Source organism: Pygocentrus nattereri, chromosome 26, assembly GCF_015220715.1.
Source record: "Pygocentrus nattereri isolate fPygNat1 chromosome 26, fPygNat1.pri, whole genome shotgun sequence".
In the NCBI taxonomy this organism is placed as follows: domain Eukaryota; kingdom Metazoa; phylum Chordata; class Actinopteri; order Characiformes; family Serrasalmidae; genus Pygocentrus; species Pygocentrus nattereri.
Window position 1 is genome coordinate 6,618,778 of NC_051236.1, and position 11,411 is coordinate 6,630,188.

An 11,411-nucleotide genomic window follows, 5' to 3' on the forward strand; every position below is an offset into this window, starting at 1 on the left:
GGAGCCTCTCCCTGTGTAGATATGAAGGGCTCATTCTAAGATAATGAAAACACAACGGTTTACACGTACAGCTGATTAGACACGAACGAGAACATACTATATATGTTCCTATATTCCATTTCAGCTAACAGACCCCCCGAAATCTCACACGCTGCACCTTTAACTAATGTTTACTGTGTGAAGCGCTTCAGTTCTATCTTTCAGACTGAAGGCTTTTCTATAATAAAAGATATTATGTACGGTAGGTGATGACATTTCCAGGTTCTTTGCTTTTTTATACTGAGAAATGTTATTCTTCAGTGGTGAACCCCTCTTCATCTTTACTTCTGAAAGACTCTGCGAGATGCTTTTTTATACCCAGTCATGTTACTGACCTGCTGCCAATGATCCTAAGTTGTTGATTTGTTCCACCAGGTGTTTTGTTGTTTACCCTGTCCCAGCTTTTTTGAAACATATTGCAGGCATCAAATTCAAAACGGGCATCTCTCTTCCTAAAAATTTCTCACTTTCAACATTTGATCTGTTATCTTTGTACCATCCTCAGGGAAATACAGGATTTTAATTATTTGCACATCATTGAATTCTGTTTTTGTTTACATTTTGCAGTGTGCCAACTTTTTTGGAAACAGGCTTGTATTAATATGACAATTAATCGTCAGCTATAATTTCATAATCTGGGCAGGCCTGCTGAACTTCTGTGTCAGCAATGGGTGCACCTTAGTGTAGAATCCATTAGGAAGACTGTCCGGATACTTTTAGATAGACCGTGTAAAGGTAATATTGCCAACTCCACCAGAACTCAAATCAAGAGATCTTCAGGCTGCTTGTTAAGGGCAAGACTCGAGGCTAAAAACAGAAAGAAGACATCCCGCCAAGCCTGAAGCGAACAGCCCACCTAAGGATGTAGGAGTTAAGTGTAATCTCACTCAGCAAGGCCTCCAGAGCCTCGCAGAAAATCATTCACATTAAGACTGACATTTCCTATCTGACACTTGCCTCCTACTGAAAAAACTCCCTGGAACTGGGACTTTCTCTTTTCCCCTCTCCTTTTGGCTGCGACTGCGGTGTAATTTTAGTCAGAGTGCGCAGCACACAAAGGCTCCAGGATGTTAATGTGAAGGATTCAAACGTTCAGGCTGCTGCATTAGAGAACACTTCTTTAATCCTTAGATGGGAATCAGGCACCTACGCAGGGCTCGAACCAGCTGCTAACACGGCTGGATATCTGATACGTTTATAGTACTTCATACTACTCAGTAAACACTGTTATATTTATTAACTACTTATTCATTTAAAGGTGCAGTATACAATATCAATCCAATACACTTTGTTAAGTTGCTAATATGTCCTCACCGTCCCCGGGCTCTCCGTTCTAATTAAGTGACCCTTATTAGTCCCACAACGGGGAAATTTCACCTCCACATTTAACCCATCCATGCAGTGAAACACCACATACACACTAGTGAGCACAGGGCTGGTTCCCTAACCTCCAGCCCACGACTGCCCAAAGTGAGTGCTGGATCTGTAAATGGGAAACAAAGTGTTTCGGACTGAACGACAAAACACTATTCCAGCCTATCAGCAACAGGGGGCACTCCTGCTCGTGCACAGGACAAGGGGAAGGGGAGGGGCTATGTGCTGGGAAACAGCCAAAGAGGAGAAAATCTGAAGAACAAAGACTGAGAAAGTAGCTCTCAAATCAGGTGAGGATATTGATGAGAGCTGTAGTTGTCTTTTTATTCATATCTTCCAAATTCTACCTTGAATTAAGGTGGAACAGGAAAATTTGAACAAGAAGCAGAGGTGCCTGAATATAGTCTAACTGTTGCACTTTTTAAGGTGGAACAGGAAAATTCGAACAAGAAGCTGAGGTGCCTGAATATAGTCTAACTGTTGCACTATTTAAGGTGGAACAGGAAAATTCGAACAAGAAGCAGAGGTGCCAGAACATAGCCTAACTGTTGCACCATTTAAGATGGAAAAGGAAAATTCAAACAAGAAGCCGAGGTGCCTGAATATAGTCTAACTGTTGCACTTTTTAAGGTAGAACAGGAAAATTCGAACAAGAAGCTGAGGTGCCTGAATATAATCTAACTGTTGCACTATTTAAGGTGGAACAGGAAAATTCGAACAAGAAGCTGAGGTGCCTGAATACAGCCTAACTGTTACACCATTTAAGGTGGAATGGGAAAAATTCGAAAAAGGAGCGGAGACATCTGAATATAGCCTAACTTGCACCATTTAAGATGGAAATGAAAAAACTGAACAAGAAGCTGACTTCAGCTTGATGGAAAGTTGAAAGGCCTGAAAAGGGATGAGGAGGCTGCTCTGTTGCAGCTGGCAAGCAGAAACATCAACTTATTTTTGCTGTTTCAGGGAATAAATGTGTCAGTATTGTTTGTGCTGTTTGTGCTTAGCTTCACAGCAGCAATTTTAGCCTCAGTACCCCACAACTTGGCTAACGTTACATTACCTACTGTGTCATTGTTCGCTCTAACGTTATATCATGGCATTTAACTAAAAAAAGAATGTTTTTCAGTCCAATGTGCATCTATGAACTTATGTTTGTTTTGCTCAAGTTCAAAGATCACCAATCATTCTCCAGAATCATATACTGCACCTTTATGACACGGTCACTGAATACCAAATTTCAATACCCAAGTACTCAGAGCCAATAAAGATGATCGTACAGCTTATAGCAGCATTGAAGTCAACATCTGAATGATACCCAGCCCTATTTAATAATAGCCAATATATCTGGCCGGGTCTCAAAATAGGCCTGGGCAATATAAAATAAATCGGCACAATATTTTCTTGTTAAACAAAACAAAACTGATCATATCATTTCTATTACTTTGAAAGTTGTTACTGCAAACATCGTAATCGCGACTGGTTCTTCCTTCTAAAAATCACAAGTTTTAGCACTGTTTATGTACTACTTCAAATATATTTCCAAAAAAATAGTTTTAACATCAGCGGCCGTATTACTGAAACATCTCAACTCTGAAATCTTATCTTTTTCGGTTTAGTCTACATGACGGACTGAACAGAAGACAGTATCTATTCCAGAATATCAGCTCCTAACATTATTTCATCATTAAGTCCAGATCAGAAAACACATCACACAAACATCCTAACTAGACTAAACCTCCTAAATCCTGTCCTAACTTTAGGATGAACCCCAACAGGGTCCTAACTTCTGTTTAAGGTCTGTTTCTCTGGTTTTTAGGCGGCTGAGTCAGGCGGCGTTGTTCACTACCAGCATAATGAGCTCCGTTTATTTCTACTGTAAAACGCGGCTTTCACTGGGAGATGTTTTTCTTTTCTAACTGCGTTTTTAAAATCTCAGACGCTGCCAACTCGAACTCTACCACCCCTCTGATCACCTTATTGTGTTAATGTCGATGATGGAATATTACAACGATGGTGGTGAATAATGAGGAGGTGGAGCTGAACATGCGTTTGTTTATTAGGAGTAGCATGAGCGCTCTTGGCTAAAACTTTTGGGGAATGGAGACTGAAACTGGGAAGCGGCGATGCTTTGATAAACAGCAGGGGGCGCTCTCACAGTATTCACTACTTACTATTTATCACTTTTTAGTTCTGTAATGGCAGCTTAACTCACATTTTAACATTATTTTGATTGTGTTTACATTTGTGTTTTTATGGTCGGTTGCTAGGAGACAGACACGACAGATGACTTTGAACGAGTAGGTTAAGATTTATTAACTGGAGATAAGATTCTGTAAGACCAGATAAAACCCTAAATTAAGATCAGATTTGCTTCAGTGATATGAATTTGTGAAAAATCTTATCTTGACCCGTCATATCCTTTCTTAGGACAAAAAGAGAGAAAGTTTCTGTAATACAGCCGCTGTTCTCTTTCCTGAAATGGTGATTATGGCCTTTGATGCACCGTTCATCACCCTATCACCCAGGCCTACTGATCAACTAATGGATCAAACATTGCATCATGTGCTTTCATAAGTAAGTCAGATTAAAAGTCCCAATTAAAAACAGTCATCATGAATGGCAAATGCACATCAGTGTACAACTCAAAAACTGGCCTTGAGTCTCACATTCCCACCTGGAGCTCTGAGTTTAAACTCATCCATGAAAAACTAAACATATAGCACTAATTCTTTAACATTCAAATCCTACTTATAGGTCTAAACAGGCAGCAAGCACAGGTCTCAGTTCGGATAACAGCGACAACAGTCCCTGCCTGGATTTTCTACTTCTATGTACAGCATTTTGAGTGAGAATATAGAGTTACCACCTTGCCATCTACTGGTGGAAAGGTGTCATGTCTGAGAACTTCCTATGCCAGAACACTGCAGCTCCAGGGCCTGAATCCAGCAGAAGGCTACATAGAACAAACGAACCACAGTCCTAACGCATGTCTTTTGGTTCAGCAGTCCGGTCCTAAGATTTCTAAACTAGTGTTTATTAAGGCAAAAAAAGAGTCTTTTTCCATCAGGAAGAGCTTTCCCATCAAAGGTCCATCAGCATCCGTGCTTTGAGGTGTTTGATTTTGAGGGAGTAGTACTCCTCCTGTAACTGTAACACACGTTCCTGCCGGCGAAGAACCGATATCTCCAGATCTCTCTTCTCTGCAGAGGGTGAGGGCGAGCACGGAGGACTCATGGGAGCATTTTCCAGCCTGCTCATGTCATTCGTGTGGTTGACGGGCAGCTCAATGTTTATGATGGGAGTGATCGCAGTTGGAACATACTTCATCTCCTCCTGTGGTTCTTCTTCTTCTTCAAAGGTTGTATTGTCTTCTTCAGTCCTGGAAAAGGACAGAGACAGTTGGATAAGCACGTTATCAATTCACTGACGAATAATTCTGATAAATCCCATATTCATGGTAGCTGTAAGCCTGTGCTCTGATGGAGCTCGTCTCACCACCGTTACTGCAGATACAGCCTTGCAGGTGGACAAACACCAACACAACTGACCAGAATGACCACAAAAACATGAACAGATATGTGGATGCTTGAGATGTGTCTCCAGAAACACTACAGGGAGAAGATCCGCCGACTGGAGGATCTGTATAACCTGCATTTTTCCAGAACATTCTAGTTTATGTTTTTTATTTTCCCCAATTTAGTTGTGTCCAGTTCCACCCACTAGTTAGGACTCCCCCCATTCTCACGATACCACCAGCACTAGGATAGTGAAAGCAAACGCAGGTGTTCTCCGAGACCTCTGAAACACTACCACACCTTTTCGAACTGAAGTAATGTAATGTCTTTGGAGAGCTGAACGTGCCAACTGCCAGTTCTGTAACGTCAGCTAACAGATGCGCTGAGTGATTGAGGATTACCACCCAGAGAGCGAGGCCAATTGTGCTCTCCAAGACTCCTGGCCACAGACGGCTGTAACATCACCAGCGATCAAACTTGCAATCTCCTGCTGACAGGGCCAACATTTTCTGCACATTTTGTTAGCCCCCTTTACACTGTTCTTCAGTGGTCAGGACCCCCATGGACCCTCACAGAGCAGGTACTGTTTGGGTGGTGGGTCATTCTCAGCACTGCAGTAACACTGACGTGGTGGTGATGTGTGTTGTGCTGGTCTGAGTGGATCAGACACAGCAGAGCTGCTGGAGTTTTTAAACACCTAAGTGTCGCTGCTGGACTGAGAATAGTCCACCAACCAAAAATATCCAGCCAGCAGCGTCCTGTGGGCGGCGTCCTGTGATCACTGATGAAGGACTAGAGGTCAACCAGCACAAACTGTGCAGCAGCAGATGAGCTGTCGTCTCTGACTTTACATCTACAAGGAGGACCGACAAGGTAGGAGTCTAATAGAGTGGACAGTGAGTGGACACAGTGTTTAAAACTCCAGCAGCACTGCTGTGTCTGATCCATGTCATTGTTACTGCAGCGCTGAGAATGATCCACCACCCAAACCTTCTCTGTGAGGGTCCATGGGGGTCCTGACCGCTGAAGAACAGGGTAACAAAGTCTCAGAGAAACAGATGGACTACAGTCTGTAACTGTAGAACTACAAAGTGCAGCTATAGAGTAAGTGGAGCTGATCAAATGGACAGTGAGCGTAGAAACAAGGAGGTGGTCAGAGTGTTACGCCTGATCGGTGTGTATACCAGCTTCTTATTCACCAGCATCTCATTTGAATTTTACATTCCATCCAAAATGGACTTTTAAAAAAAATTATTTATTTATTTAAGTGTAACACAATAGGGAAAATTCACCTTCACATTTAACCCATCCATGCAGTGAAACACCACATACACACTAGAGAACACACACACACTAGGGGGCAGTGAGCACACTTGCCCGGAGCGGTGGGCAGCCCAATCCGCAGCGCCCGGGGAACAGTTGGGGGTTAGGTGTCTTGCTCAAGGACACCTCAGTCATGTGCGATGATGAGAGGAATTTAGTCTAAAACTCTGCTGGGAAACGTTGAGCAAAATGCCAGTGGACCACCAGCTTTGCCATCAGCGGCCGACAGCGGCCCACTATCCTCTTACTATCAGGGGCGAGAAAAATCTGAGGCAGTAAAGTCTTTAAATGAACGAATGAAGAAGCAGAACGTCTGGGAGAGGAGAGGAGTTTGAGACGTACCTGTCTTTAAAATCAGCCTCTTTTCTCTGTAGTTTGAGAATTTCAAGCACGACCTTAGTAACTGGACTGATGTGGCCTGCAACAAATAACAGATGCTTAAAATCAATTTCTAGTGTAGGAGTTCAGAAAGGACTTTTATTTTGAAATCACACTGCTGAACAGACACATACAGCACTGTAAACACTGCTTCCTCACCTGTGTGTGATCTGTGCGTCAGCATCAGCTCTTTGGCCTTGGCGAGCTCTACAAACCAGTGTCTCTCGCACTCCTTCCCCGTGCGTGGGACGTCAGGGTGAGCGGTGGAGATTTCCTCGGCTATCTCGTCCCACGCCCACCTCCTGTTGGTGGCAATCTCTCGACAAGAGTGTCTGCCGGTCAGCAGATCTTCTCTCCTTGCCTTCACCAGCTGCACCAGCAGCAGCTTCTGCTCCGTCGACCAGTTCGGCTTCCTCGGCCTCATTGGCGGTTTCGTGACGTTCAGCTTTAAGGCAGATCGACAGCATAAAAACGATCAATAAACAACTCAATCACTAAACAATGGTTTTCAGGCACAATCTAACATGTTTTCTGTTCTCTACCAGTAACGATTCACAAATTCATAATTCAGTTTTAATACGATTCAATCACATCTGAATTATGTTGATCTTATTAATGTTACCACTTTTTTGTGTATTAGAGCATTCAACCTTAGAAAATAAACAATATTTTTTAATGTGTTAACCATTAACTAATAGGTCAGCTCTGTACTATTTCTGTTTTCTTTATTTTATTTAGTTTTTTTAGCTCAAATTTTTTAAAATAAAATTTTAGCATGACATATTTTTTTGTACCAGCAACTAGGGCTGTAACGATTCACAACATTCATAATTCAGTTTAATGTGATACAGTGGTCTCTCAATTAGATGTCTTTCAGTCGAAGCAAAAACAAATGGTTGAAAATCTGCCTCATGTTAATAATGTTAGTTTCAAAATTCAGTATATTAGCACTAAAGCAATATGACAATATATATCATTATCATGATAAATTATGTCCAGTTTTTCTGGACATATGGTCTATATCATACATTGTATATCATCTAAAGTACTTGTAAACACTGACCACCTGCATGTTTCATTAAAAAGAGAGCAAATTTAGTCTTGTTTAACTGGATTTAAGAAGAATTTAAACATTGCAAATTTCTCTTTTTCTTTTGTTCTAAATTATTAAAGTGTTTATTCTTTTAAATAAATGGTTTCAACTGTAACACCTGCAGTTTCCCTCTGGGATCAATAAAGTCTTCTGATATTAATTCTGATTCAATAAAGTCACTATGTTCACAGTTTTTGATAGAATTTTTAAAAATGTATTATATACAAATACACACATACACACACGCCCTAACATTGTGAGTAACACACTTGCATGGTTAAATTTTTTTTACTTACTAAACAAGTTAGGAATCGAGGAAAAACATCACAAGTCCAAAAAAAATCTTGTTGGGATTGTATGCTGGGGGATTTATAGGAATTCTGAAAACTTCATATCTCCAAAATGGTAACTTCACAAGAGAAGGAAAAAACCTACTTCACTTTTAATGGAAGTCAATGGAACCAGACATTTTTCCAAGTCATCCAGGGTCATTTCTTTTGGTCCGTTCATCACATACAAATGCCAAAAGTATGTGGACACCTAGAAATCACACATATATGAGCTTGTTGGATGTCCTATTCCCAAACCATAGGCATCAATATGGAGTTGGTCCCTATTTGCAGCTCTAACAGCTTCCACTCTTCTGGGAAGCTTCTACAAGATGTTGGAGAGAGCGTCGGGGCTCAGAGCGCCTCGCCCTCCTACCCCGAGTCCCGGACGATGTGGACGAAACGTGTGTTGCTTATCAATTAATTCTAAGTTTTAGTACTAATTTATTCTGCTCTCTAAAGCAAAAACGGGAAAAATGAAAAACCAAACTTTGGCCGATGGTTCTGCTGAGGAAGGAGAAGGCTCTCTCTCTTATTAGGTTTCAGGTGACAAGTCGGCTCCCGGATCGCCAAAATGCCGAGATTCAACACATTACATCAGTTTTTATAATATGCTCGTTTTCCCCTCCCTGGGCTGATTTCTTCACCCCTCCTCTCTAAGCATCCTAGGGTTCCCATTGGCTATCATTATATTCACTATGTTAAATTTACTTTTTGACACATATGTGCTTTGTCTGACAAGAGCCATTTTTATGACTGTTTTTTTAATTATATAAGAGTTATGACCCATTCCTGCTCACTGCTTATCTATCTCCTCACTAAAAGCTGGCTTGCTTTTAATGAACAGGCCGTATTTCTTTACTTGGAGAGTAAATCTTATCTTATCTCTCAAGGCCTTCTAACAGTGCCTGGCACGGACAACCTCATGCCTAGAAACATCAGGCCTAACTTTCCTACCTAAGGCTGCCAGCCTTGGATAGAATGACTCTATACTCCATTCTAATAGTTTCTAAATTAATGAATGCTGCAAAACTTTTATTAATGATGGCTCAAGGATATATTTCATCAATAAATTTCCCCAAGAGTCTGTGAGAATCCATGCACATTCAGTCTAAAGAGCATTTGTGAGGTCAGACACTGATGTTGGGCGAGAGGGTCTGGCCCACAATCTCTGTTCTAGTTGTGTTCAGTGGGGTTGAGGTCAGGGCTCTGGGCAGGCCACTGGAGTTCCTCCACACCAAACAGGTTACTCCATGTCTTTATGGAGCTGCTTTGTGCTCAGGGGGCTCAGTCCTGCTGGAACAGGAAAGGCTCTTCCCCAAACTGCTGACACAGAGCTGGAAGCTTAACTGTGTAAAATGTCTTTGTGCTGTAGCATCAACATCACCCTTCACTGGAACTGTGAGCCCAAACCCTGAAAAACAGCCCAGCCCATCATCCCTCCTCCACCAAACTTTACTGTTGGCTCTGCATTCCGGTAGGTAACGCTCTCCTGACATTCACCAAAGCCAGATTCATGAGTGAGTGAAGAGTCATCGCTCCAGAGAACACTGTTCCACTGATTCAGAGACCTGATTTCACCCCTCCAGTCGACACCTGACCTTGCGCACAATAATCTTAGGCTTGCATGCAGCTGCTCAGCCATGGAAACCCATTTCATGAAGCTCCTGACGCTCACATCTTGTGCTGATGTTGTTTCTAGAGGTGGTTTGGAGCTCTGCTAGTGACTGATACAACAGAGGATCTGAGATTTTTGCATGCCATGCATTTCAGCACTCGGTGCCCCACTCTGTGAGTTTGTGAGCCGCTTTGCGGCTGAGCTGTTGTTACTCCTAGACACTTCCATTTCACAATGATAGCACTTACAGTTGGCTGGAGCAGATCTAGCATGACAGACGCTTGTGGCAGAGGTGACAGTGCCACATTTAGCCACCGAGCTCTTCAGTACAATCCATTCTACTGCCAGTGTTTCTCTATGGAGATGGTTTGATTTTATCCATCTGTTAGCAATGAGTGTGGTGAAACAGTACAGCGTCCATGTACTTTTGGCCATATAGTGTATATATTGGAAGCGACTAATCTACAACACTAATCTGTATGCAATGGAGCAAATATGCATATTGCCAATGTTCAAACAAAAACCCAAATATCTCCAAAATAATAACTGCATCAGTCAGTGTGATGAAATTTTTTCTAAGTAATTTCAGATCATTTGTAAGGGTCCATTCATCATGATATTTTGATACGATGGGACACTGCTGTGCTCCAGTAATGCAAAAAAAAAAAAAAAAAAAAAAAAAAACTTTTTGTTTTTCGGACAGCAAAGACCTAAAGGAGTAAACTGCCCATTTTGTGAATAGTCCTAAAATGTAGTGACCACTGAGGCCGATGGCTGCATTTCTGCAACATTTACAAAAACAGTTGATTTTGTGCATGTACATCTTTTAATTACATGTTTTTTACTCACTAGATATGTTAGAAACAGAGAAAAACAAACAATTACAGGCCACATACTTCAGCACAGGGTCTCTGATGCCCCCGGGGATTAAGATTTCATGATTCTGATGACTGGAATCAGATTAAAAAAAACAAAAACACACTAAGATTGTGTCTGAGGAGCTCAATCCTAGTCATCCTAATCCTTGGTGTGTCTTAGTTTGCTCTGTTGTTGTGCCCAACAGCATTTGCTGCTTTTAATAGTCACTAAAAAGGAAAATAAAAGGGAGGGGGGAGGTAAAAGTAATATTACTAATATTACTTTTTTGCATAATTCAGCATATTAGCATAATTTTATGCATTTATCTGGCCCATATTCCCATCTCAGCAGCTGCAGCCCTGCAGCCCAGCAGGGTCTGCTGTGTTTTTAACAGTGCCCAGTAAAAGCTGAAATGAATGCAGGCTAAAATCTAAAATCTAGAACCCGTTTTGTCTTCTGTCCATCCTGCTCTGTGATAAAGAAGCCCAGACAGTCTCTTGGCCAAGGCTAGAGTGGCAGAGGGTATTAAAACGTGTCGTTGTTTGCGATAAGAATAACTCCTAGCAGGCTAAAATCAATACTAGGGTCACATCAGTTTTATGCTCTGTTTTCTGGCGTGCGAAAAATCTGCATACTCACCGGTTAAAGTTGATTTTCAGAGCAGATAAAAAGGTTGCAAAACGGAGTTTTTTCGAGGTGATTAATTTTTTTTCCAAGGCTGTATCCACACGGGAAGACGAGGGTGAAGTTGGCTTCTTATACGCCAGCTTCTTATTCCAACTGTCCCGTTCCACCTTAAACGGTGCCGCAGTTTCATCGCGGTGCCTGAGGCGTCGGGACGCAACTGCGGCACCATTTAAGGTGGAACGGGACAGTTCGAATAA

General features: G+C 41.8%; 1 protein-coding gene across 1 annotated transcript; it reads right to left on the reverse strand.

Moving 5' to 3' along the window:
- Window positions 1-3,697: 3,697 nt before the first annotated feature.
- si:dkey-6e2.2 lies at window positions 3,698-8,208 on the reverse strand. Its single transcript, XM_017708390.2, has 4 exons — window positions 8,158-8,208; window positions 6,789-7,074; window positions 6,594-6,669; window positions 3,698-4,792 (listed from the first exon to the last, which is right to left on the reverse strand). Exons 2-4 carry the CDS (start codon window positions 7,051-7,053, stop codon window positions 4,495-4,497), a joined length of 639 nt encoding a protein of 212 aa, XP_017563879.1. The 5' UTR covers window positions 7,054-7,074; window positions 8,158-8,208; the 3' UTR covers window positions 3,698-4,494.
- Window positions 8,209-11,411: the final 3,203 nt, after the last annotated feature.

What these genes read in the sequence shown, in the direction of transcription:
- si:dkey-6e2.2 (XM_017708390.2), bottom strand. Translation starts at nt 7,053, where the DNA reads ATGAGGCCGAGGAAGCCGAACTGGTCGACGGAGCAGAAGCTGCTGCTG. An exon ending in GACGCACAGATCACACACAG is followed by an intron (nt 6,670 to 6,788) that starts GTGAGGAAGCAG and finishes TATTTGTTGCAG; the next exon opens with GCCACATCAGTCCAGTTACT. An exon ending in GAGGCTGATTTTAAAGACAG is followed by an intron (nt 4,793 to 6,593) that starts GTACGTCTCAAA and finishes GTCCTTTTCCAG; the next exon opens with GACTGAAGAAGACAATACAA.